This window comes from Lagopus leucura, unplaced genomic scaffold (assembly GCF_019238085.1).
Source record: "Lagopus leucura isolate 7727_CA_CO unplaced genomic scaffold, USGS_WTPT01 Super-Scaffold_100001, whole genome shotgun sequence".
NCBI classification, from domain to species: Eukaryota; Metazoa; Chordata; class Aves; order Galliformes; family Phasianidae; genus Lagopus; species Lagopus leucura.
In genome coordinates this window covers 71,519,965-71,547,928 of record NW_024962262.1, presented here as the reverse complement: position 1 = coordinate 71,547,928, position 27,964 = coordinate 71,519,965, and the positions used below count along the sequence as shown (strand labels likewise).

Below are 27,964 nucleotides of genomic sequence, written 5' to 3'. Positions count from 1 at the left end.
AACTGCGTAGATATAAACTACCTGGGATTAAGTGGGAGCTGGGAATTAAAAAATGGTGTTGATGTAGGGACAATGGGATTACAGGCCATGTGCCAGGAGAGCCTGCTCAGAGGTTCTGCTTGTGAAGTTGTAACTGAGATAGGGCTCCTGTAAGGTTTATGCAAGTACTAAACCTCCCTTTCATGTGAAACAATACAGCATATACTTCCCTTCTCATGCCAGCTAATGACCAAATGAAAAATGAATTTTTCAGTAATTTGTAAATGAACCCATTAATAATTAAACTACATAAAATGAACCAAACCTGAGTTGAACAAAACCTGTAAAAATTACATCATTGTCCTGAATACAGTTAGCACTGGAGTAGCAGTCATTTCATATTTTCTGTCTCCCGGAAAATAATTATACACTTACACTCAGGCTGAATTTGCAGACATGGAGTTTTAATTACACTGCTATGGACCATAGCATCTAAATGCTGTAATTATGCAGAGCTACAGCTTGAATCATTAGGATAACACTGGCAATACTGCTGCTTTCTCAGGATGAATGTTTGGCAGAAAGTGATAAAACTTGGCACTGAGGAATGTCTCACTGGCTGGACTGCAGAGAGCTTGTAGAATCTCAGTCCTTAAAAGTGATGCCTAGTGATAGTGGAGCCTGCAATGTGACTCTTCCTTCCCCACTTCTCTTTACCTGCAAACAGCATGGCTGTGGGTGTCAATAACTTATTGAAGCAGTGACAGTGCCTTAGTAAAACTAATGACAGTATAAATTTTGGGTTCTGCTCTACAAGAAAGACATTAATTAAACCTGAGTGAGTTCAGTAGGAGGCCATTAAAGTGGTCATGGGCTGGATGGAGCACTTGCACTTTGAGAAGCAGCTGACAGAGCAAGGCCTGTTTAGCTTGGGGAAGAGAGAGCTGTGGGGGACCTTAGAGCAGCCTGCATGCAGTGGAGCAGTTTGCTTGAAAAAAACTGCGTGGTCTCTGTCATCTTTAGAGGTTTTTCTCCAGATCTGACTGGATAAAGCTGTGAGCAACAAGTTCTAACCTTGGAGATGACCCTGCTTTGAGACGGAGGTTGGACTGAGAACTGTCAGAGGTCCCTTTCAACCTGAATTACTGGATGACTATTTTGTCATCTACTCCTTGAAAGCCATGGGTAGTAGCTCTGCCTTTTTTCTACTGCGCATGAACATAGCATGTTCTGGAGAATCATAGAATCATCACAGTTGGAAAAGACCTACAGATCATCCAGTCCAACTGTCCACCTATCACAACAGAACCTCGCCAAAACCCATAGGGATTCACACAAGAACAAAGACCCAGAGAAGCAGGTTCCCAGTTTTACACAGAAGTATTCTACTGAGTCCTGTTCCCTAAGAACAACCCAGATTATTTTCTGGGTATCTTAATGTTTGAAGATTTGTCCCTCAGGAAATACAATATTCTCCCCCTGATTAATATTTTAAGATTTGTCTGTTTCCACTGAATATTTCTGGGATGAAAGTCACAGCTGCTGCATTGAAAAGAGGCTCTCTATCTTTGTCCTTCACTTTCTGCTTAGGAGAAGCAAGTGCTTCTGCCTTCTCTTGCACAGGAGATCTACCACCTGCCTGGGCAACAGCTGCAGGCAGATTCCTCTGAGGGCAATATGAGATTCTCAGCCTGTAGACGAAGACAAGAAAACAAAATGCCACAATTAGAAGTGAGCTTTTGGTTCTGTAGAATAGTAGCTAAGCTTCATGGTACTTCTAAGGAGAAAAACTCATGAAGTCAAGCAGTTCTAGTTAGTAGAAAACCTGAAATGGTGGGTAATGTATGGGGTGCAAGAGGAATAAGGGAAGAGGTAGATGAATAGGGGAAGGTATATGGAAAGATGCAAAAAATCAGTGGCAATCTCAGTTATGGAAAGAAAACTAGATACACACTCCTTTATTCATTTAAAATCTAGATATGTCATGTATTTTCCTATCTAAAAGTGGAACTTTTCCTTCTGCAAAGGAAAAGTTGTCTACTACTGCTAGACGCTATAGAAAACAAGGTAAGAATACATCTGAAAGCATCAGGTACTGTCAGAGAGGAGGGAAATGCCAGCTCAGAATTGTCACCAGCTTTTCCCAAAAATGCTTAATACCCTAGTGCTCCTTGTAAGCCAGGACTGTGGTTTTTCAGCTTTCAAATGCTGACTTCAAGTCAGATGTCTCTGTTGGTGATAATTATAAAATCATAGAATCCTTAGAGTTGGAAGGGGCCTTTAAAGGCCATCTAGTCCAACTCCCCTGTAATGAACAAGATATCCATAGCTAGATCAGGTTGCTCAGAGCATAGACTAGCCTGATCTTGAATATTTCCAGGAATGAGGCTTCCACCATGACTCTGGACAACCTGTTCCAGTGCCTCACCACTGTCACTGTGAAATACTTTCATATTTACAGGTTGTTTTCTTTTTCCTTCCAGGTCTTAGCTTTTGTTATTCTATTCTGGATGGCCCTACTAATGCTACAGTCCTTGCTGGTTCAGAAGCCCGGTTTAATTGCACAGTGGCAAGTGGATGGGCAATTCTCATTTGGTTGTTGAATGCAAATCCTGTCCTCACTGTCACAAATTCTCACGGACCTATTGAAACATCAGATCGCTTCACCTCTCATAGCTATAACAACAGTCAAAGTTTCACCTCAGAGCTGATCGTCCACAACACCCAGCTAAATGACTCTGGAAAAATTGAGTGCAGCATCCAGAAGCTTGATGGTAGCAGCTTTGCCTTTCTTTCTGTACAAGGTGTGTATAGCCACCAGTAGAAAGCTATTTTATTATCTCACGTTTAAAGAAATCCTCTGATTGATTGTGCAAATTACCCTGTGAAGGAGTATGTGCTCTCATTTACTATAATTTGTCTCCACAGAGGACCTTGTGTTAATTTTAGTCAAAGTAGGTTTCAGTCACAAAGTGCCATTAAAAAGGCTTGAACTGCCCTTGTTTTTCCTGTTATATCTCTTATTCTTCATTGGACTACATTAAGTGCCAGAAGTCTGTACCAGGCCCACTGGCAGTCAGTCAAAATGGATCTTTTGCCTAGAAACATTATGGATTACCTTTACTCCTCTCTTTCTTTGTACCTGGGCCTTCTGCTATCTTTAGGACTCTCTCCTGCTGTCTGATTTAGGAATCAATCTGTGGCCCACTTTTTGAGTTTGATTTAATGATGTGCAGAAGTAAAGTCTTTGAGACACAAGGTGATACTTTTAATGTGATGGCTGTCACAAACTACCATTTCCAAAGAAGAAAATGCTCCTGCATTATCAAGTCCCTGAGTATGAGATCTTTTTGTTCTCTTCAAAGCATCAGTAGTTACAGAATGCAGCCAATAAAGCAGTATCTAATGATCAGACACTGTCCATTTAAGAGTTGCTTCACGTGATGGGAATATCTCACCTGTCTGTAAACGTTTCTTGGTAAGGTTTCCAAAGCCATACTTAAAGATTATGGAGAAACTCTCTTATTTGATTGTGTTGTCCTTCAGCTAGAAAAATAATGCCTAAAAAGTGTAATTTCCTGTTTTTTAATGAAAAGATATTGAAAGTTAAGAGTAGTGCTTTAAGCATACTGAACAATGTGCCAATTTAGATGCAACATCTGGTTCTTTATATCATGAATATCTTATGTCAGTGTTAATAATCTGTTTTAAAATTCATGTCTCAACGTATAGCTAATTTGGGTCGACAAAATAAGATTTAAAACTACTGGGTAGAAGGCAATGTGGCTAAATATTGTGAAAGAACAAAACTTCTTTTCCCTCCTACAGTTAATGGATCTTTACTCATGAAAAACAGCACCTTAATAGTTAAAGAGAACACAACAGTTGAAGTTGTTTGTGAAGCCATAGGATGGGCTCCAGCTCCAGAAATTACCTGGATGACAAATGACTCTCTCGTTGATAAGTCGAGGTATGTTACCCAGCAAAGTCAAGGATCTAACAGCCTCCACAACGCCCTGAGCGTCCTGACTTTGACTCCAGTGAATACTGAGATTTTGACGTGTTTAGCTGATATAGAAGCACTCCCTAGCCCTCAGAATGCAACCATAGCTGTTATTGTTGGCAACTCTACTCTAGGTAAGTGAATGCTTTTTTGTACTTTGTTCTATTTTCTCAGAACTGTGCTTTACATTTTGTATTGCTTTGAAAAGGCTTTCATTTGTAACTAAAATACTGTTAGATATGCAAAGGTGATAGAATTAGGACTTGATAGTTACATCTGATATGTAAGTACAGGAAACTTCACTTTTGTGAAAGAACTGGTACAAGTCTAATGAACCACAAAGTCCACTTAGATCAAAGAGTCATTGGGCCTGTAGCCCTCCTCCTATTATGGTCTCTTTCACGTTGTAGAGGAACATGAAAATTCCACTACAGCAACATATGTAAAACTCTTGGAACAGTGCATCAGTTGCTTTTAGTTGACTTTTCTTTAGGGAAATTCAAGGTTGCATATTAAACTAAGCATGAGTGCTGAGCAAATCTTTCAAGAACTACTAGCAAACATTTGATAACCCTAAATATTGTTGCTAATGTTGTCAGCATTTTTTTGGTAATGCTGTTCGTCTTTGACCTCATTGATGACCCTTGAAAATGTATTCCAGAATTTTACGTGCTCATAATATTAGGACGTTCATAAAAAAAGTTTTGTCTGATTTGCCCTGACAATGTGAAACAAAGTTAGTGTTACATTCCCATTGAAGATCTAAATTCACGATTTTGAGGAATCCTATGTAAAATGCTTTTCCATAACACAGCAAGAACAACTAAGACACAGCATCTCTTTACAATTTAGCAATAGTTTAATGCAGATGGGGAGACAATCGCAGATTGTCCTTGGGAGCATTTCTGTATAGGGACTGGGCTAGCTTCTCAACTATAGAGCAGAGGACTCTCAAGACAAGCTGAGTCTGAGGAGCTAATAGCATGGCAGGTAGTCAGGGTTATTCAATATAGCTACACTGCTGAGATAGTGACACAATCCACCACACAGTGACATCCCTTTTATTAGTCTTAGTCCATGGGAAATGCATGGGTTATTTGGAGTATTTTCTTCTTCACAGTGAGTCTATGTAACCCCATCTGCCTTCTGTGTGTAGAGTAGGGCCTCAAATCTGTGTTTCTCTTCATGATGTGGTGAGCACTATGAACTTCTATGATCACATTGACAGCTTCTCTTGATGAACTGATTATTCTAGGTGAATATACCATACCCAAAACATTCTCATAGAGTTTTGATGAAGGGTATAATATAGAAGTTTTTACATATAAACAACTGAAAAGGTTGAGTAATTTTGCCTTTAATGTATGAATCATTACTTGCTCTGTAATGCAATTGAAAAAGTTCATTTCAACATTATTAATGTGATTATTTTGTAGTCAGATTGTTCCTAATGACTAAGCAAAATAGAACTACCCTGAGGAAATCAATAAATTCCTTTGCCTACTTGTTTGTGAAGTACTGAGGTATACACCCTCGGTTTCCATAGCTACTCATTGTAAATCAGAAGACGAGAAAAACAGATGTCATGAAGCACAATTAGTGTATAATTAGTGATTGTATAGGGCCATCTTTCATTGCTTTTTGGAAAAATTATTTTGCAGCATCAGGCACTCAATATCTGTCAGCATTTGAACATATGAAGTCTACAGATTATTAGAATGAAATAGACCTGACATTTATGACAGAGGACGATATGTAATGTACATCGCACATGAAATTTCAAACCTTGTTTGGTTTTTCATAAACAGACTCAACCTTGGCTATTTGTCAGGAATAAGACATTGTCAGGAATAAGAAGACTTAAGGTGTATGAAGCTCTTGTATTATACAGTTCAGCCTTCACTTAAAAGCTTGAGGAATCTAATTCCTCCAAGTTCTTGATGAGCAGTACTTGTTTATTCATGAAAATGGCATCCCAAAGCCCTCTGAGCCCCCTTCAGCCAGCCATCACCTCACCAGTATTCTTCCTACATGTCTAGATCACTCCTCATCTCAAAACTCTTCGTATGGCTAACAAATTGACACCATCAGTTACTCATCCTGATAGGGTACCTCACTCCTAGCAAAATTTGGCTGAGTTCCAGATTTGGGAATTTCTATAAAGTTATTGCAACAGATGTATTCACAAAGCTGTTCTTGAAAATGAGGCTCTTGGCAAAGTCCCTTAGCTGGTCCCAAGTTCTTTGTGGCATTAGTGTTGACTCCATGCGGTCTTTGGACTGCAGAAATGGAGAGTGGGGATATGCCAGGTGCCTGATCTTCCTTTGTTTTTTCTTAGCCAGAAAATTCCGAAGTGTTCAAGAAGTGATGTCCACCTTTGTTCAGTCTCTAGTTTCTCCTTTGGCATCAGCATGTGCCAGAGAAAATTCCTTTTCTTAAAGTACTTTACACAAGGCTGCTTTAAGAAGAGTACTTGAAGGGAGCTTATAAGTAAGAGGGGGACTGACTAACAGCAATAGGACAAGGCAGAATGGCTTTAAATGACAAGGGGGGGAGATTTAAGCTTAGATGTTAGGAAGAAATTCTTTCCTCAGAGGGTGGTGAGGTGTTGGCACAGCTGCCCAAAGAAGCTGTGGTGTCCCATCCTTGGAGATGCTTGCAGCCAGTTTGGATGGGGCCCTGTGGAATGAGGAAGTGGCTTTCTTCACACTGTACATCTAATGTAATTTGATGTGGATTTACTCTTACTTTCATACTGAACTGGCAGCCCTTGTGTTCGTATCTGCTGGTCTCAGTTCCAGTTTCTTGCCTCTATAGCTAAGTAGTTATGTCTTTCATATTTTAGTCATATTGAAATCCCTGTGGCTTGCTTTATGAAACAAAACAGAGCACAATACATACATTTTTGCAGTATTTCTGGACAGAAATATTGTGAACAAGTTCCTCACCAATTGTAATCACAATTGATTACAGTCTGCAGATTTAACTACTAGTCTGCAGGTTGCTCAATGTTTGTTTTCTCTAATTGTCAGATGAATTTCAAAACATGCTGATCGTGCATCAAGCTATTTGTTCCAGACTTCTATTACCCAAAATTTGGAGAATTCAGACTAACAAAGGCCCAAGCTTTGTAGGAGACTCTGGTCCTGTGTCTGTGCAATCTGAAGCCAAAAAAAAAAAAAAAAAAACAACAAAAAACAACCCAGGTGCTCCAGGCAAATTTGTAGATAGAATTCATTTGTTTCTTTATTCTTGCCATAAGTAAAGCAGCATATACTTTGGGTCACACATCTGGGGAAACTCTATTACACTGTATGGTTGCCTGCAGTCTGCATTGCTGTGGTATCTTTCCCAGATGCCATCAGTTACATACGGCCATGTGATTATTAACTGGGACTTCTAATGAGGAGTGACAATCGTAAACCCCATCTGCTGGGGCACTGTCAAGTTTGGATATGTTTCTCATGTGTCATTTGGATCAAAAGCTTGTTTCTAAACAACTGTCAAAGCAATTTGGTGGCTGCTTTTCAAAGGGTACACAAATTAGGGGTGCTTCTAGCATGTTTGGTCAAAACCAAATGGTACAGTGATGTGACAGTCAGACCTGACAGCTTCCTTGTGTATCCAGCTGTGTGAGGAATGCGAGGTATTCTTAACATACTGTGATGTAGGAGTTTTGTTGGTAGAACTGGTTGCTGTGAATGCATTTCCTAAGACATTGAATTATCCTGATATCACCCCATCTATCACTGTGCGTTACAGTAAATAAAAACAAAAAAAAGAGAGAGAGAGAGAGAGAAAGGAAAGAAAAAAATGAAAAAAAATGAATAATTTATTGTTATGCCAGTAGTAAAGATGGTTTGGTAGCTTCAGTGTTCTGAATTGTGCTTCTCTTTACCTTTTTAAGTGTTCAGTGCACTTTAAGTGGATAAATGATGAGCTACAAAGTATGTTGAAAATTTAAACACCTGCTGAAATTAGTGGGGGAAATCCCAAGATGGGATTTATTGTAAAATCTCATCAACAGGCTGGAGATCTCCATCAGTGCTAGAAACCTAAAACTGTCACTGTGGTCAGTGGTGAGAAATGGAAGCTTCTTCAGAACAGATCATTTTATCCAGAGGGATACATACACATTTGGCCAGATGTGTTGTAGCCTAAAATAGCTCGTTTCTCTACACTGACAAGTGCAGCTAGGTAAGGTGTTTAATACCTGTCAGAATTGAATATTTATGCCTTCTCCTAACCCCAAATATCTCCAAAGGATGATGGGGGACTCAACATAACTACAGAATAAAGTTTTGTTTGGAATATTAGAGATGTGTATATTTCAGAAAGAGGAATAGCTGTTGGAGAAGTTACAAATGTGATAAAGAATTTTCTTTTGGAACCATTCTAAATTCTTGGAGACAACCCATAAATACAGAGATCATGGCTTGGATAACACAGCTTCCTTGCTAGATAGTACCTTGGTGAGGCACAGGCTGCCCAGGGAGGTGGTGGAGTTACCATCTCCCTGGAAGTGTTCAAGAGCCATGTGGATGTGGTACTGAGGGACGTGGGCAGTGGGCAAGGTGGGGTGGGCTGATGGTTGGACTGGGTGATTCTTAGAGGTCTTTCCAATCATAATGATTCTATGAGCTTATGATTCTAATCAATAAGCAGTTAATAGTTTCTCGCAGAAAAAGTCAATATTATGAAAACAATGTTTTGAGTCTCTGATAATACAATTTATCCATTTAATTTAACAGACGGCAATTACAGTGAAGACAGCACAAGCACGTGGGTTATTGCACTAGCAGTTGTGTTTTCAATTGTTGGTTTTATTCTTCTGATAATTCTTATTTGGGTTGTCGTGCGCTGTTGCTGCCTAAAGAAAGGTAAGTGGAACTTCATAATTGGCCTATACATTAAAAAACAAACAAACAAAAAACAAAACAAACTAGATATAAACTACTTATGGAGTGCAGAGATGCGTAAGCAGATGGGTGAGCAGAGTGATCATGCTCTTAACCATGACCTGGTTGAGATGATCCTTACCTTCCCCTTGTTTCTCCTATAACTTGTTCCAAACTATGAGGGCTGCTCCAAAAGCAATGCCTCCTGTTTCATTATGTTGGCCCACAACATCAGAGGTTGATGTTGGTGGGATGGCAGTGATGGTTGAGTGTTCCTATCAGTATTCCATTCGATTTTGTTGCTGGTGACAGCAGCAGAGGGGGCGTCTGACACAGAAGTGTGTGTGAAGCAAGGTGTGTCACTGAGTTTATCTGTGTGGAAAAAATGACACCTACTGACATTCCTCAATGCTTGTTGAACGTTAATGGAGACCAAACAGTGGCTGTGAGCACAGTGAGGCAGTGGGGGGTGCATTTCAGTGGCAGTGCCTCCCCACTGCTGATGCAGATGTTTACAGGCATGCATGCAGACTCTTGTTCATTGCTGGCAAAAGCAGAGCTAATGGTGGTGGCTATGTTGACAAATAGTGTTTTGTAGCTGAGAGTTTGCTCTATCAAAGAGTGTTTGCATGCTCTTGACGCTCTGTATCTATTGTAGTTTCCATGGAAATAACTAGGAAGCATTACTTTTGGAGTGACCTGTATCATCAGTGACACACATTAACCTTCACATTACCCAGAAGGGCATTTCAGGAGTATGTTAACCTTCAGTTGTGTGTAGTTCCTACAATAAGGTTATTTGCTGAAGCATATTGGCAGTTCCTAGTTTTCTTATGGTGTGAGCCACTCTGCAGGGATATTGCAGTTCTGCACATAAGGAGAAGAGATTCTCCTAAGGGCAGCTCTCTACAGGTCATACTTTATTTCCCAGCATTTTAACGTTGTTTTTTTTTTACCCCTCTCAGGATCCACATATGAAAATGAAGTGAGGTAAGATGAACACGTCGGGATAATTTTTTTCCTTTTAACCGGGCTCTTTCAGGCCTCTGCAGTGTGGTCATAGGGATGTGCCAGTTTCCGTGCCCCACTGCAGGGGGAAGGTGCAAATCAAACGCTCACTTACAGGAGAAACCTCCGGGTGCTGGGTGTTTGCAAGCGCTTCCACAGGAGGTCACTGCGAGCCCGTGGCTCCGCGGGGAGCGAATCGTGGCTCTGTCGAGGTTCCTTAGTGCCAAACTATAAAGTAACATAAAGAAAAAACTAAAAAAAACCAAATATGTGAGTATCAGCACTTGATTTTTTGTGAAGGTCTGTCGGCATTTTTTTTTTTTTTTTTAAAGAAATGGAGAAATTAAAAGCAAAAAACAGCACTGTTTTCTCTCTTGAGGAAATGATGCTAATTATGCCGTACTGGTAAACTTCCTTGAGATTTCTTTGTTTATGATACTGAATTAATCATTTTTACCAAGTCTATCTATATAAATAGTGCAGGACTACATCAGTAGGGAACAGGAGGTCTAAAGGAAGCACAACCTGCATAACAGTTCTGGTATGAATAAAACACTAGAAAACATTTTTGCTTGGATTCTGACTTGATTCTGCCAAAAGCCCTTTGCAGGTATCAGCACTGCTGCAACAAAATTGGTTATACATTCAGAGAGGTTTCTGCTTAGTGTGGGGATGGTACAGCCATGTGAATGTCCTTCCCAGAACCCCACCTTGCTGGCAGTGCCCTTAGAGGGTCTGCATGCTGCCTTCCTGAGCAGATCCAGAATGAGGTTTAGCGTTCAATTTTCCTTATTTCTTTGCATCTGATCTGGTGCAAGTTAATTGCAAAACTGGAGTTTCACTTCGTGAAATAATCTTAGAATAGTAAAACTCCAGTTTTGCATTTAACTTTAAGCATGAGTTGTCATTCCAGCTCCCTAAAAGTTGCCTACAGTCTGAAAGTTAAGCAAAAGCTTAGTTAAATGCTTAAGCACTGGGATGAATCAGGCTCATCAGCTTCGTTAGGAAAAGTCAGTGCTGACAGTTCTGCAAAATTTTGGTATGTGCAAGCAGTGCCACTGAATTCATACAAACCTCTTAGAATCTCTTTCAGATTATTTTTTTTTTTCTTAGAGGGGAGCCTACATGCAGTAAAAAGAATGATAGTTGTCCAGATGTTGGCAGCTATGTTGGGGTATTAACAAAGAAGGAGTCAGAGCAGAGATGTGCTGTTTCACTTCCCCCAGTGTTTATTTTTAACTTGGCTGTTTACCTTTCAGTATCTCCCACACATCTGTAATTCCTTTCACTTGGCTACAGCTCAATCTGTTGAGACAAAGAGATCAGATAAGAGATCAGATGAAGACTATCATGTAACATATGAAAGTGGTATTACTAAACAATTGCTCCTCCCTAACAACCGTGGCAAGCTTCTTAGAGGCACTTAACAGGTTTATCCTCTGAAAAAGCCATGTAGTCGTATCTGGCTCATCAGGTGTACCTCAATAACATTCATCTGAAGCTCTACGCATCTGTGAAGTTATTTATCCTAATTGAACATAAAAAACTAGAGGGAGCAGTTTCCACAAATGCTGTTGAGAGTATTTCCCCTTTTCTATACAAATCCCTGGATTATTACAGTCCCATTACCAATTTATGCTTGTCATGCCAAAAACAAAGATAGACCTGGGACTATCCCAGAGAGGAACCTATGGTTGGAACAAATGAATAGTAGCATGTGGAACTTCTAATGTAAGCTTTGAGTAGAAATTCTCTTCTTCCTCCCCACATTGCCATGCAGATCATCATTCTGCAAGTTCACAGATGTGTAACTTTAACAAAGGAAGTTCTATCATCTTCACTGTGACTGTGTGCATGCACACAGTAAATTAGCTTTGTAGTGTACAGATGAATCACTTGGGAACGAACTGCATTGATGTGAACTAACATGCTTTCTTTTTGCAATAGTTCAATCAAAAAATGGTCAGTTGCTATAGGTGACCCAGCTGGTATTCCCTTATTGTGCCACTGACTACTCTGTAATTCCAGATTAGAGATCAAAATTAATTTTCTGTGGTGTAAAAGAGTCTTCACTGCCTATGAAGATCACTCAGCTTATTTTTGCTCTTGCTTTAAACAGAACTTCACAGGTAATATTTACATAGGATGAGATTTGCAATAGTTGAATAACTGGAAGCCCCAGCTATATTTTGCAAGTATAGTTTTCAGAAGTAGAGCATAAAATATTTTCTCTGCCTTCTATCCAAGAGTTCTTATAATGAAGTTCCAGTGATGTTCTTGTTTGTTTGTTTGTTTTTTCCCTAGGAAAATTTCAATTAAGAAGAAAACAGATGACCATTTGGGAAACAGACAAAGGAGAGGTAGTGAAAATCAGGGATACATTCCAGAGGAACCACGTTACACAAGACAAATCCCAAGTGAGTGAATTGCTTATGCCTCTCAACAAAGGCATTTTGGCAACAAGTCATGCAATTAAATTACAAGACTTCACAGCACTTCGTTAAGGATTTGTGAGACACATGAGTGGTTATTGAGGGGGACTGAGAACTAGCTGAGTGGCAGAGCTAGAGTGTTGTGATTACAGGCACAGAGTCTAATGGAGGTCTGTAACTAGCAGTGCTTCCCAGGGGTTGGTACTAAGTCTGGTCTTGTTCAATATCATCATCAGTGATGTGGACAAAGGGGTTGAGTTCACCCTCAGCGAGTTTGCTGATGATACAAAGCAGGAAGGAGTGGTTGGTATGCTGGAAGGCTGTACTGCCATTCAGCAAGACCAAGACAGACTGGAGAGCTGGACAGAGAGGAACGTGATGAACTTCAGCATGAGCAAGTATAGGGGCCTGCACCTGGGAAGTCATACACCACATGCATCGGGAACAGATCAGGGGGAATGAGCTATGAGGAGAAGAACCTGAGTGTCCTAGTGGGCAACAGGTTGGCCATGAGCCAGCAGTGTGCAGTGGCCAAGAAGGATAACTGAATTCTGGGGTGCATTAAAAAAATGGCCAGCAGGTTGAGGGTGGTGGTCCTCCCTCTCTACTCTGCCCTGGGGAGGCCACATCTGGAGTACTGTGTCCAGTTCTTGATTCCACAGTTCAACTGAGAGAGAGATTTCCTAGAGAGTCTAGCGAAGAGTGACAGAGATGATGAGAGATCTGGAGTGTCTCCTGTATGAGGAGATGCTGGGCTGTTCAGTTTGGAGAAGAGAAGGCTGAGAAAGGATCTTATCGTTGCTTATAAATATCTGAAGTGCAGGAATCAAGTTGATGGGGGCAGACACTTTCCAGTGGCATCCAACCACACAAGGGGCAACAGGTACAAACTGGAACATAGAAAGTTCCACACGAACATGAGGAAAAACTTGTTTACTTTGAGAGTGACAGAGCACAGGAAAAGGCTGCCCAGAAAGGTTGTGGAGTCTCCTGCTCTGGAGATATCCTGTACCTGCATGGACACTAACCTAGGGAACCTACTTGAGCAGTGGGGTTGGACTAGGTGATCTCCAGAGGTCCCTTCTAACCTCTGTGATTCTGTAATTGTGTGATTATGTAATAATCAATGTAAACAATACTTTGCACATTTGAAAGAAAAACAAAACAGAATAAAAACAAAATAAAGACGAGAGAAATAAAAAAAATTCACAGGGAACACAGCAGACATGACATGGTTTTGATGTTCTTTTTCTTCAGTTACTTCTAGGACTTGTGCTGCATTTCTAAGTAAAGCTGATCCTTTGAAGGTTTTAATTCATCTATAGGCTTGGGGCTTTTGTTTTTGTTTTTAAAGGTTTTTTGTCCATATCTTTTTTGTTATCTATGTAGCTGAACAATGGCCATATTTTTATTCATTCAATAAATTATTGCAATACCAATTTATGTAACATTGTAGTTAAAAATATTCCCTTTGGTAATGATATTTCAGGATAGCATACCAATATCCTCAATATGCTCTCGGTGTTCACATAGTTCTGGGGGATTATACAGCCATGGATGAGAGAAAATGTATCCATTAGTTTTTGAGTATCCTTACAGGCTGTCTCCTGCAGGTTTTCCATGTGATAGAGAATGGAGGTCTTTACATTCATCTTTCCTCCCAGTCTTTTCCTAAGGAGTCTTCATCCCAAGTAATTCCATGAAAAAGAGAGACAATGAAGCCTGACTTCCAGTCTCACCTGTTGACATAAAAGTCCTTGAATATGACAAACATCTTGAGACCACCCAATAAGTTCAAATGCTACTGAGTTACTGGCATGGGTACAGATGCACAGTCACCGTGAACATGAACTTATAATCTTATTCATGTCCCTAAGAAAGCAGACTTAGAGTTACATTTCACAGCGATGGCTCTTACAAATTTTATTAGTGTGTGGCCTCTTTAAAATGGTTACTGCACAGTGATTGCAGAGCAGTGACAGGGTAGAACAACAACAGCTAGAGGAACAGAGGTTGGAAAAAGTCCAGTTTTTAAACTCCATATTTTCCATAAGAAAGCACGGTTGAGCAACCATCCTTTACTGTCCTTTTCCTCACATTGCTGACTTCATTAGTAAAAATATGCTAGTGAATTATGATTCTACTGGTAGATGACTGAGGCATTGTAAATTCTAGTCCTTAAGCACAAAGTCTTTTCAAAATCAAAAATAAAACTCCACCAAATCTTTACCCAGCATTTGCATTTAGAACCACATAATTATCAAAACATTTAATCGGACATTTAATGACAAAATTATCATGTAGAGTCTATAACCCAGGCATACACCCTTGTCTCTCTAACAAATACATTATGAAGAAATAAGTACAGTGGAAAGATTTCAAGAGCATGTGGTATTGTTAAATGCAGAAGTTACAAGATAAGTAAATAAAAGGAAAATTAAATCAAAACTAGTCAAACTGATTCTGCTGTTGGTGGTTTATACCATGATGGATGTTGATAACAGTAATCTTGTATGTTTTTATTATAGCAGTTGTTTCTCTTCCTCCAATGTCTACAAAGTTCACTGTCCCTCGTCCAGATTTACGTACCAGCTCTGCACCAAAGGTAATTGTTATGCTGGTATCTTGATTTTTTTTATATTTTATTTTTTTCACACAGTGGGCATTGTACTGTACGCAAACATAGATTTTGGGTGGAAGTAGATGTTTAAAAGTCAATTAAAATTTTAATTAGATAAGTAGAAAGATCCCTTAAACATTCATGACTCTTGCTTATAACCATACATGCCTCTGGTGTTAGTCTTGCATTTAGATAGATTTACTGGGGATTGGGAGGTGCAGAAGAAACAGACACCCCTGATATTTGGAAGAAATTTCTAATAAAAAATTAAAAGCTTTAGTTGCCATCTTTTCAGTTCAGATCCCTGCCATGTTTTTCTTCCCACCTCCCATGCTAGAGTTAGAGTTGCAGTCTGCTCCTCCTCAGATGTCTGCTTTTCGCTTTGCTTTGCTTCTCATATTTTTCTTCTTCCAAACACCAGCAAGGCCTTTCTCCCAGCACAGTGGGTAACCCTGAGTAGGGTGAACTTGCCACAGGAAAAGATAATTGTCTTCTCATCATTCCCAAGATCAAAAAGTCGCTTCCTCTCTCAAGAGCCCGTTTATACCACTAATTAAATCTTTCAGATGTGCCAGGCAGAAAAGCTCTGGCTCAGCTCTTCAGAATTAACCTCTACATATACAGTATGTTAACCCATTATAATGCAAAGATGTTTTCTGTTTCTGGATGTATAAAGATGCTGCACAGTTGTTAGACATGTGCTGTCACAAAAGTAGACGCCTGCAGTTTTTTTTTTCCCAGTTGCCAGACCTGAGGAAGTGTGGATATGAAATGGAGGCACAGATGAACGCGAGGCTTGATGTTCCTTTGTAAACAAAATCCAGTGCAGCTTTTTAACTGAGAGGGCAGTGAGGCACTGGAACTGACTGCCCAGAGAAGTTGTGGAAGCTCATTCCTTAGAGATGTTCAAGGATGGGCTCTGAGCAGCATGATTTAGTGGCTGGCAATCCTCCCTGTCTGTGGCAGGGATGTTGGAACTAGATGATCTTTGAGGTCCCTTCGAACCCAAACAATTCTGTGATAACACTGGTGCTTTTTCTCTAGATAATTTCATGATTGATTTTCCAATTGCATTTCCATACTGCAGAATTTTCTTCAGTCAAGAGCTTCGCAACCATTTTAGATGCCTTTGGTATCTCAGCAGTGAACGCTGGAAGGGGAAGCAAAGAACTAACATTTGATCCACTCTCATGTGTAGTCCCCTTTCCACATTGCTAAAAGCATAAATAAAAGAGAGTTTAGTGTGTCCTTCACTTCAGTTCTCAGCTGCCACTATTGTGAAGCATAGTGTTGGGCTCTCAGCAACATGAATCACAATTTATGCTCTAGATTTGTAAAAGATTTTACATCTTTGTGATATTTTTTTTGCCAGTGTTCTCTTGTGAATGTAGCAGTGATGTGATACCAAGTTCACGATTCAACACAGTGATAACTCATTTATTTTTGAAGATATGTTTCAACATGTGCAATGCAGAAATCTGTCTTGAGGTGACACTGTATATAAATCATAGCAGAATATGTTTAGTTCTTGCAACACACAATGAAATTTAGGAAGTACTCAAAGCCATGATTAAAACAATGATCAAAATAATAACGGTAAAAATAGGAATGATAATGATGTGTCTGTGGCTGGTAGCTATCATGTTTGACATTAATTACTTGTTAAGCAAAATATTATTAATGCAAAGCTGAAAAGCACGTACAAAACAGCTGAGAATTGAAACACAAAACTGAAATACAAACATAGATACAGGCCTCCATGTCAGATGCTAGATTAGATAGTCTTGGAGATCCTTTGCAGCTCAGTGGCTAGGGAAACATCAAAATCCATCAGAGGGACTTAGCATACAGTTTTTGTTTAACCACTTGTACCTGGACAGTACATGGTATAAGTCTGCTTAGGTGGCTTCTACTTGCATCAGTAATTGCATGTATACTTTGAAAAATATCAAGAGAGAATCTACAGATGAAAATTATATTATGAAAATATATTTTTTAATATGTTGGAGGAATGTTTAGCGGTCTGAAACTGGCTTGTGAAGACAAATTGCTTCTCAGCTTGAGCAGAGCTTCTCAGTATATAGTGGTGGCACCATCTTGTGTATACAGGAGTTGATAAAGCAAATATCGCTTGATGAAAGTTTACCTTAAATTGTGGATTTGCAGTCCATGATTTAGGTTTATGTGACTATATACAAACATAGTGAAACATTTCCTAGACAAAATAAAGTTTTCTTTTTTTCTTCTTTTACATACATAACCTTCCCTGTTAACTGCAAAGTAGAGATTTTCTGACAGAGTTGAGTTACTGGATGCATTAACAAAATTCAATCACCACTGTAGCCAATGTGTTGCATAATAAATGCTGTGGTGCTCTTTCCTTATAATACAATCCTTGTCAAGTGGAAGAAACCAGATGGCAAGCCATTTAACTGCTGATTAGCTGCGTTTTTCAGTTCCCTATATGGATTCTGGAACATTCCCAAAGGTTTTTCTTCTTTTCATCTTTATGTTTTTCTTTATTTTTGAATGAGAAATAGAGCCAGGGAGCAGTAGAAGGAAAAGTAGTTATCCAGAAAATTTTTTCCACAGTCAAGGAGATCATAAAGAGATGGACTCTGCAAGTCGCCTCACTGTCTAGGTAATTAGGAAAAAGGAGCAAACATGTATGTGGTGGTAAAGAAACCAGGTTCTCTTCCAGAGCAAGGTGGGGAGAAAACACAGGAACCAGCTGTTGATGGAAGGAGTCATGGAGACTGAGAACCTAAGGCCTCATCTCTCCCTCTTTATGAAATAAAAAAAAATTAAGATTTTTGTGGCTGTCTTCCTTGACACCTTATGTGATCAGGATTAACCCCATTAATAAGGTCAGAAAATAAGACCAAATGGGAAAATTATGAATGGAGAGTTTTAAAATTAGAAAGAAGCTCATGGATGTGGGGACAAAATGGAAAGCAGAGCAATCATAGTGAATGAAGGTTATTCAACCTAGTATTTTGAATGGGCAGAGGTGAACATACCTGCTGCATGGCGCATTTCCCTCACTGCCAGGAGAAAACAAGATGGAAACTTTGATTATATAAGCTTCACCTAATGCCTCCATGGGCTGGAGGCATTAGGAAGTCTTCCTGGGTCTCTGAGGGCATCAGCTTCAAATTTGGTACCTTCTATTCCATATGTAAAAAGGTACTATTTTAAATGATTGAGAGATTAAGGGAGCACTTCTATCAGAAATGCCTCAGAAGTCCTTGCCCATTGACCCAACCTGGTACAGAGCTTGAAATATGCTGGGTGTCACAGTAAAAGGTGACAAGAAAAATTCACTTAGATCAGCTATTCTCTGTTCAAACTCACTGAATCAGATACTAAAGCAAAATATTCATGGAAGATAAATGTTGTCCAGTAATTGCACTGATAAATTCGCAACATGAACAAAAGTTCTGGCAAGTCATCCTACGGAAAAATAATAGTGAAGAAGAAGGGAAGGAAAAAAAGATGTGCAAGACATTTAAAAAATGATGAATATTGAACTAAATTATTGAGCTGAAGAAAAAATTACCAGCTACTGGAAGAGAAGGCCAGGAGTATAAGTCAAGAGGTGCTGGAAGGTCTCCATTCTGATTACATTAGCCAGGAAAAGGTCAAATGGAGAGTAGAGTTACAGGCTTCTGTTTAATTGCGTATTTTGTCACCGTCAGCAATGGCAGGAGAGCAATCCTTGCTCCTAGTCCCAAGAGGGCTGATCTGCAGACCAAGTGCCCAGAGAGCTGTTTCACGTGCCCCGACTCATTATGCAGAGCTCCTTCTGAAACCCAGGTTCAGTGAGGGAGATCCCTTAACCTGGCTCCAGCATATTTTGCAGTAATACCATGGACACTTGTGCTTTAGCACAGGCATAGGGCCATTTCTGAGGAACTACATTTTTGCGAATCCTACTGCTAGAAAAAGAAATCTAAGGACCATCTTGCAGGACCAGAGAACCTCCTATACAAGCTTCATAATTAGTCCATTTAATATGGCATAAATGTCTCTATGATAAATCAGAAGACCATCTTGTAAAAAGGAGCGCTCATTTATAGTGAGACAGATTCATCTCTGGTATAATTCAGCTAACTTCAGCAGAGCCATGCAAGGCTTGGATTTACCACCACAGCCACACTCTTCCTCTCCAGTCCAGAGTGAGTCACCGCTGTTAATGGAGACAGATCTATTTTTCTCCGTAACTACTCCAAATGATACTTTATAAACTGGAAATATTATTTGGTTGTGGTTGTGGTTTTATACCAGAGAGGAAATGAGTGATGGATTGTAGCTACATTTATTGCTCCGTATATAACCACTCTGACTCTGTGGATTGTTTCAGAAGAAAAATTAAACTATCAAAATCAAATTAAAAGGCCAATAAAGTAGAAATATAAACGAATGACAGCAAATAATTTTTCCCTTACTGATGAAACATACTATAGAGTATGTCATGTTATGATATTCATTGGGCAGCATGTCTTGATTAAGAGACTAATAAATATTGATGATACAGATGCAGAAAGGCAGGTGCAGCTTATAGATTAAAGTATATTTTTTCCAAGTGTCTGTGAAAGAAGGAAAGGAGTGAAGTTACGTGGGTGGGATTAATACAAAAAGAAATAAGAAGGAATTGCCAGATTGTGTGTCTGTTGATGGACAGGGAACTGTGCTGAGTGTACTAAAAGTTGACAAGATGGAACTGCTTTGCTATTTGAAGCAATGCTTTATCTGAAATATTGTGAGGGTATCCATAGTTTTTGGGTGGGTGTTTTCCTGTAAATGAAGTGAGTTTGGAAAGAGAATTAAAAACTGAGGGAAGGGGGAGAAATAACCTCAAGAAACAGAGAACTGTGCCTCCATGTTTTTTTGTTCTAGCAGCAGAACGTGTGATGCATGCAGATACATTTGGAAGTACTCCTACTACACTAATTTCAGCAATTTGTTCTAATGCAGTTTGACTTGGATTTTTTTGGCTAGCTAATAGCAGGCAAAGCCTTCAGCTTGTCACGCATTTCTACAGTGTCAGTATCGGAGGAGCTGCCATCCGTCAAATCAATTTAGAGATCGGAGCCTCTGTTTCATAATGCCAGATGTGAGTTCATCATTCATATCACTGATGTCATATGGGTTGCAGAACTGACTACAACATGCTTGCAATAGCAGAAGTCCTTCCTTCATTGACTGAGCATTGTTGTCCAAAACACCACTCAAAGATTCAATCCTGAAATCAGCTGGTACACACACTCATTTTGCCTTCTGATTCATCTGCATATTGCTGGCTCTTTTTGTTTGGTTGAGGAGCTGAAAGAGGTGAAAAGATCTGGGAATCTGTTTCCTCAGTCAAACCAACAAGCTATGCAACCCTTTTCCCAGTATAATACTGCCTTTACAGTAATCTCTGTAAAAATGTATCCAAGGCAGATAGGCAGTCAGCATACAGGTTTTGAAATGTGTGACTGTCAAACGTCCATCATTAGCTAGACACCCAGCTGAGAGTATAGAGTCTCCAAACTATATAAAGGAAATGCTGATGATGTTCTGTTCTGACTGAGAATCAGTGTTAGAGACTTGCTCCTGTAACATGGGGCTGAGTAGCAAACCACTAGAACGATGTTTTTTTCTTGAACATGTAGGATGTAATGAATAATGAAGCTTTTTTTTTTTTTTTTTTTTTTTGGATTAGTGCTGACGGGATTAGTAGAGCACTGCATTAGTCTGAAGAAGAAACAACTTTGAAATCGAAATCAAGTAGATGCTCTAGCAACTGTAGCATATCAGAGTTTAAATATGAAATGACTATTGTGATACTAGTCTCTGCATTTTGTATTTGTAATGTGTTGCATTTGAGACCTTCTGCATCATCAGAAAATGAAGTTCAGGTCAGTGAACCAGTAGCCTCAGTGTCAGTGAAGTTATATACAGCTTACTGCAACCTCCATGAGGCAATGCTGCTTCAGAGAAGGCTTCATAGAAAATGGGCCAGTACACAGCATGAATTTATTGAAATTCAGAAAATTATTCTTAATTGATATCAGAGCATAGTGAGAATAAAATATAGGATACTCAGGGAATTTGCTGTAAAGCAAACAGCTATGAAAGATGCAGAAGGGCAGAGGGGGACCTGGTCAATCATGGCCACAGTACCCACTCCAGAAGTAAACTTAGTCCTTGGTTTCTACTTTGCTAGAGAGGAGAAATAGCATTATGAGGCAGGGGTTGTGTGACACATTCTTGCAGGTAAAATTTTTAGGGCAAAAGAGGCATGCAGGGGCTGCATTTTCCCCAGTGGTGTTAGGGAAGAATAGTGCAGTTTAGATCCAGCTGGCGTGAGTCCTCTGGCTCCTTCCTGTTCAAAAGCAGATGCAAACCAAGATCTTCTGTAGTATGGCCATGAATATTGCTTCTTTTGGTAGCATTACCTAGTGAGCTTTCTGATTAATCATAGAAACATAATGGTTAGAAAAAACACTAAGATCGTCAAGTCCAACCATCAGCCCATTATCACCATGTTTTATTTTATTTTTACCAAATAAGTGTTCTGCCACAAATGGAGCAAATTTAATCACATATTAATCTCCTGGGCAGCACAGTCCAGAAGAAACTTCTTATGTGCTCTGGAAATGAATGAGCAATGTCTTTGGGCTATTGCAGATCTGCAAGAAATTAATAGCAGTAGAGAAATTCTGAAAAAAGTCTGAGAAGAGACAGGCAACCCTCAATCCTCTGGCTATGACCTTCCAACAGTTCCTTATCCACTGAATAGTCTACCGTTCAAATCCGTCCCTCTCCAATTTAGAGACAAGGATGTGGTGAATGACCATGTCAATGGCCTTGCAGAAGTCCAGGTAGATGATATTAGTTATAGTATATAACTAATATATATAACTATATCTATAGTTATAGTTATAGATGATATAGATGCCATCACTCCATCTTAGTAGGCCGCCAAATTGGTCAGGGACCATCTTCCCTTGGTGAAGTCATGCTGGCTGTCTTGGATCACCTGCTCATCCTTCACTGCTTTAGCGTGTCTTCCAGAAGGATCTGTTCCATGATCTTTCCAGGCAGCAGAGATGAGGCTCACCGACCAGTAGTGCCTCGGCTTCTCCTTCCTCCCTTTCATACAAATGGCAGTGGTTTCCCTTTTTTCCATCACTGAGGACTTCTCCCAGCAGTCAAGACTTTTCAAATGTGATGGAGAGCAGCTAGGCAACCACATCAGCCAGTTCCTTCAGGACCATGGGATGCATGTCATCTGGTGCCATAAACTTACCAGTCTCATGAGCCAGTCTTGGACTTGCTCCACCCTCACAGTGGTGAGCAGTTTGCACCCCAGTTCCCACCAACAGCTTAAGGGATGTGAGGTTCAGGGATGTGAAAAATATGAGAATCCTGGCAGATAGTTCCCAGAGCACCACTCCTGTCTTCTGAAATAAACAAAGCAAAGAAGGGTAAATTTGGGAAATAGCAGTATGCTCTAGCAACAGATAAAGAGGAGGGAAAGGGGGTGAATAGTGTTGTGTTTCAAATAGAAGGCAGCTGTCCTATGAAATGTTTCTAGGGTAGTTATATTTATCCCATGGTTTTCCTTGAGGTACTTGGTCTCATTAAATGCCAGAAAAACGCTGTCCACATTTGTTATCTAACATTTTCCTCTGTGGCTTTTTTAATAATATATAGGTACCAAATTCATTATTCAAGATACTTAGTACTGGAAGAATACCAAAGCAATACAAGCTGTGCCTGATTAGTGTTTGAGAAAAAAGTATACGAAATTCAGTCAATAGCTGGAAAAAAACTTAGGGTTAATAAAAATTTTCATTGAGAAGAACAGTGGAATTTCCATTAATGCCTGCACCAGCTGGGGACATTGCAAGGAACAGTAGCCAGTAGATTGCATCTTCTTGGAGGAAAACCAAACCAACATCAGAGCTAGGCCCAGCAAATTATTTAATTGTATTGCTTCTTTTGGGAAGGTATCTAAAGATAAAGGTTAACAACTTTGTAAGTCATTTTCACTCCTTAGAAGTACTTTATAATTGCCTGTGTGAGATCGCACTACCACATTTAAATATTCATAGCACACATTTCTTGAATGCATTTAAGAATAAATTTTATTATTTTCCTCTGCAATGATATTCATAAAAGTACATAAGTAATTAGGACTGCAAATCCACAGCACCAGTTTCAAATGATGACAAGGTTTTCAAATCTGCCAAGCGCTTGCCTTGCACTCATCCCACTGGGGTCAGTTTGGAAACACGCTGGTGTCAGTGGGAGTGGAATTGTGCCAGTCATGGGAACTTAAAAAAAAGGCCAACCTGGAATAAACATGAAGATGTTGAGAATGGCATTTCTGACACGTGAACGACTAGCATGCTTCTTGGTGCAATTTTCAGTGTACTAGGAAAACAATATCAGAAGTTAAGCATTTATTACAACTTATGGGGTATTTTCTTTAAGAAAACACCATCTTCTGCTTAAAAGAATACAGAATGCAGAATACACAAGAACTTCTCAGATAGCATAAGACCAATTAACAAATTCCCAGTAATGCCAATAGTGCATTGCATATTAGGCTGTTCCTTCTGTTCTTTGTAATTAGATTTTGAGTGGGTTGCTGATGATGGATTTAATTTTGGCATAATGCTTTGCGGTGGGTGGTGGCAGGTAACCTCCTGAGGACCCTTGAGTGACTGCTTTTCTAAGACTTTTAGTTCTCTAACTGCTTTTTATTCTGCTCTAGGGACGACCTCAAAGACATACCGATTATCCAATCAACCCAAAGAAAATTAGAAATGTGACACATGTTTAGGATGGACTTCTGAAAATTCTTAACCTGAGTTGCATTTCATGCTTCCTGCCACAGGGAAAAGTCACCACCAGTTCTCTCAATTTAAGCTACAAGTTATTATTGTTTTTGTTTATTTCTCTTGTTATGAAATAAAATTGCAACCTTTACAATACATTGTAGTATTTGACAGCTCAGCAAAATAATGGATGCAAATGACTACCTTAAATTCAGAGGCAGCAAGTATGATGAGAATCTAAAAGAACAAGAATGTATCGTTTCGATTTCAAGAAAATCAACAGAACTCCTACCAGCCAGAAATGTCCAACTATCCATGGCGAGGTGAAGGACTGGAATTTAATTTTGGCATAATGCTTTGCGGTGGGTGGTGGCAGAACCTCCTGAGGACCCTTGAGTGACTGCTGGTGATTAAGTAGTTCAGAGGAACTGGTTAATAGTCATACTGGTTAATGCAATATCTACTGCATTTAAAAAAAAAAAAATACAGCTGATTATCTCAAGATCATAGTACTTTTCAATTTATGTTCTGTAATAAAATCAAGGGGAGTTTTGACAGAAAGCAAAAATCTTAAGCTGAAAAATGTGGATAAAATGACTGATTTTTAAAAGCTGCTGCTTCAGTGCTTAATGTCTCTGATCTACTTGGGACTGAGTTTGACAGCTAAATGATGTGGATCACAGTAAAGGATGGCTGATGGTGTTCATCCTGTTGTTCCATTGTGGATAAAGTTGATAATGACCAGGAGAAACGCATTTTAGCTGAGCAACCCATCCAATGGATCAGGTCCTGCAGAAGGACCTTACGTATGCCTTCTCAATCTAAAAAGTACACTTTCTAACTGGAGTGATTTTTGTGAAATTCTGTATTTCATAAAAGAAATGCTTAAGCAATTTTATTTTTATACAAAGGCAAACTTTTTCCATTGCACTTGTCTTTTTACCCACTCAAAGCATTCTGAACTTCAGTGTTTCAGTATTCAGTGTTTTGCATGTTAATTTTCTGCATGAACCTTTGCAGGTGATCTTTGAGTAAAGAAGCTGTTGCACAGAAGTACTTTCAGTGTTAATCAGTGCAATGAAAATAAGAAATTTGAAACTTGATCTCAGGAAAAAAAAATATTGTTTTGTTTGTTTAGCATTTAGGATCTCATTAAATTGTGACAGATTTTGCATTGCTGGTCATATTTCCAGTCAGTCTGTCAGAACAAGTTCTGGGACTAATTCATCTTCTGCCATATGTAATTGTATACATAGCTCTTTCAGATTCTGGCCGCCTCCACTCTTTCTGTCTTGTCTGGTTGAAGGAGGAGCTTTGAAATGCATTCTCTTTGAATGGAATTGTAGCAAAAAGATGTAAATAACTATAGTGTTATACAGAGAAAATATAATTTGTGAAAATATAAGTATTTGTGGAATATCTGCATTTATTCTTTGAATAACCATGCATTGGGAGAGAGATCTGCATTATTCTGGTATGAGTATTGGTACTGCTGACATCTCCTAGTTGATAATGCAGCTCAATGCAACCTGAAAACCAATAAAAATCCACTTTATTACAGAAATGACACTGCACAAAACAGATAGGCTGAGGGTAACATCAGCCTGTGCCTTTGGGTAAAAGCCATGGACCTTTGGCTTTCTGAGCACATGCATGGTTAGCAAGTCTACTCTCATGAGAAGAGTAACCTTGCAGTACAAAAATGAAAACTGGTTGGGAAGCATTTGTTTCCTTGCAGAAAATGTGTATTAATCAGAATGCATTTTGAAAATGAATTAAACTGTACTGTGTTGTTTATCTCAGAACCCTTGCTCTCAAGCTTAGCGTTGTTATTATTTGGTATCACTGTCCTTGAGCCAAGGAAAACGTTTTCTACATTTAATCTGTATCCTTCCACATTAATTAAAAAAAAAAAAAAAAAGTGTTTGTGTTGAGGATGAGGACAGGAGCCAAAAGAGGGAGACCTCATGGAGACTCACATGGCGCTATCCGGTGCTTGAGGATCCTCAGATGATACCAGCAGTGCTACCCGAGTTGATTGTTAGGCTGTGGTTGGGCCAAATTTCCTGCACTGACTGCACAAGCCTATGACCAGAGTGAGCAAAGGGCTTTTTGCACAAAAATGTGCCACATCCATGGAAACATGCCTGGTAACCAGAGTCTGGAGCAATTTTCCTTCCTGACAGCTACAAGAATGCATCCCATGTGGCTGTGGTTTATTTTTTGCAGAATTACCATCAGGTTAAAATTCTTATAGTGTCCCTGAAATTTATAGTGGGGTGCATTTGTATGCTTACAGATTTGTTTTCTTCAGGCATGTTATACAGCCTGTATATCATCTCCAGTACTAGCTGTTAGTTATGTTTGCAAATAGAGCTCTGCAAAAAACAATGCATAAAATAGAGACAATTTTTAGCACTCAGGGAAAATAAAATATGCAGGCACTTTCAGAAGACAGAGTAGGATAAAAATATTGAATTTCAGACAGTTTATGGAGACACCAATCTTTTGTACACTTGCGTGTTGATTTATAATTATGACTTGGGGGACATTTTAGTAATCTAGAAGTATCTTATTTTTTTCTTTATTGCTTACAGACTGTGCTGTTTGATTATATACAACCGTTCCATGTTCTCTTACATAGTGTTCTGATTGGAATTCCATACATGTGTATGTGGGAAAAAATACACTGGAGATATCCAGTACTTCATTCTACAAGAAGGTTTCCTAAAGTTGTGCCTATACAGTTTTATATTTCAGAGAGAACTCAGGCTACCTGAAGAGAAGGCCATCTAAAAATAACACTGACTCCATGTGAAGCTTTCTTTTTCTAACAAAAAAGCACCTCATGTGGGCTGAGCAGAATCAACAGATATGCTCTTAGCAAAGGGTACTCACAGTGTTGGCTAAACATTTGGTTTCATACTGATCAAATTGAATAGAATTGCTATTTTTGATATTTGCTTGGTAGTATAGCTGTTACTAACCTACAGTAGACCACTTTCAATCTAGTGTGTGGGCATTCCTAATGGCAGAGGAGGGTACTCATTGCTTACCAGTCAAACAGCCTCAATATGTCTTTCTTCAAAAGTATCCTCCATGAGGCAGGAAGGACACAGCTTCCGACAAGATTCCTCAGCAGAAGCTCCTCTGAAACCAGAGCATGGTCCCCTGGAAGTGTTGCAGGAATCTTATTCCCCTGTCCATCCAAAGTAGGCCCGCACCCTAATTCTCCCTCCCAGAATTTCTCAAAACCCCACATCTGTATTCTCCAAAACATAGTAAAATTAATCCAGTGGCCTCATAGTAGCTATACAAATAAAATTAAGCAATCTATGTGCTCCTGAATGGTCCCATATGGTCAGCCTGTAACTGGAAGAGAACCCCAGCTGCCAATACGGGAACACCTTTGCATCTTAGTACTCTTTACCAGATCAGACTCCAAAAAACCTCTGCTAAAGAACAGGCCGAGACCAGGAATTCATAAAGCCCCTGATACGGAGGTGCATGCTCTCAGTAGATGTGACTGTCATGATTAATCTCTCCGCCTACTCACCATGAACCACTCTTGTTCCCCAGGCTATGAACTAGCTGTCTGTTTTCCCCCTGTGTGATAAGTAGCTTTGTTTAACTTTTTAAACTTCCTTTGTCTCTCTCTTTCCTCTCTTTTTACCATCCTTATTTTTTTTTCTATTATGGAATATCTTTTCTTTAAACAAAGGGCTAATTGATACATATCTAATTAACATCTGAGCATTTGTTCTCAGCTTGTATTTAGCTTTGCAAATTGCTGCTTCTATTTCAGACCTGAGGAAGGGCTTGCATGTCAGAAAATTTGTCTCACATTTCCAGCAATGCCAGCTGATCCAATAAAGCACACAACCTCTACCTGCACACTTTGACCTGCCCACGCACTCATATTGACGCTTGTCTACTTCAGTCATCCCACTCACTGGGACGTCAGGAGGACACTATGCAAATTTAAGCTGACCTTTCTAAATTGCTATTGGGAAAAAGTGAAGATGTGACTAAGGGGATGATTTTCACCTTGACAGTAAATGACAGGAAGTCGCTCATCTCTTAAACTCACCAAGGTGATGGAAAAAACTATATTTTCAACATAGAAGAGTCTGAGCTGGCTTCCCACATACTTAGCCCCTTCAAACACAAGGTATTTACATGTAACCACT

General features: G+C 39.4%; 1 protein-coding gene across 2 annotated transcripts in view; it reads left to right on the top strand.

The window, feature by feature from the left end:
* The window catches only part of IGSF5 (immunoglobulin superfamily member 5), a 33,879-nt gene extending 8,303 nt beyond the window's left edge, over positions 1–25,576 (top strand). The window contains exons 3-9 of one of the 2 annotated variants that reach the window (XM_042868208.1): positions 2,463–2,783; positions 3,808–4,116; positions 8,734–8,862; positions 9,846–9,870; positions 12,193–12,305; positions 14,852–14,925; positions 23,711–25,576. In XM_042868208.1, coding sequence (XP_042724142.1) covers positions 2,463–2,783; positions 3,808–4,116; positions 8,734–8,862; positions 9,846–9,870; positions 12,193–12,305; positions 14,852–14,925; positions 23,711–23,779 — 1,040 coding nt within the window. In that variant the 3' untranslated portion in view covers positions 23,780–25,576. Of the gene's footprint in view, positions 1–2,462; positions 2,784–3,807; positions 4,117–8,733; positions 8,863–9,845; positions 9,871–12,192; positions 12,306–14,848; positions 14,926–23,710 lie in introns of both variants that reach the window. The other variant, XM_042868207.1, reaches the window with a different exon arrangement.
* The last annotated feature ends 2,388 nt before the right edge of the window (positions 25,577–27,964 follow it).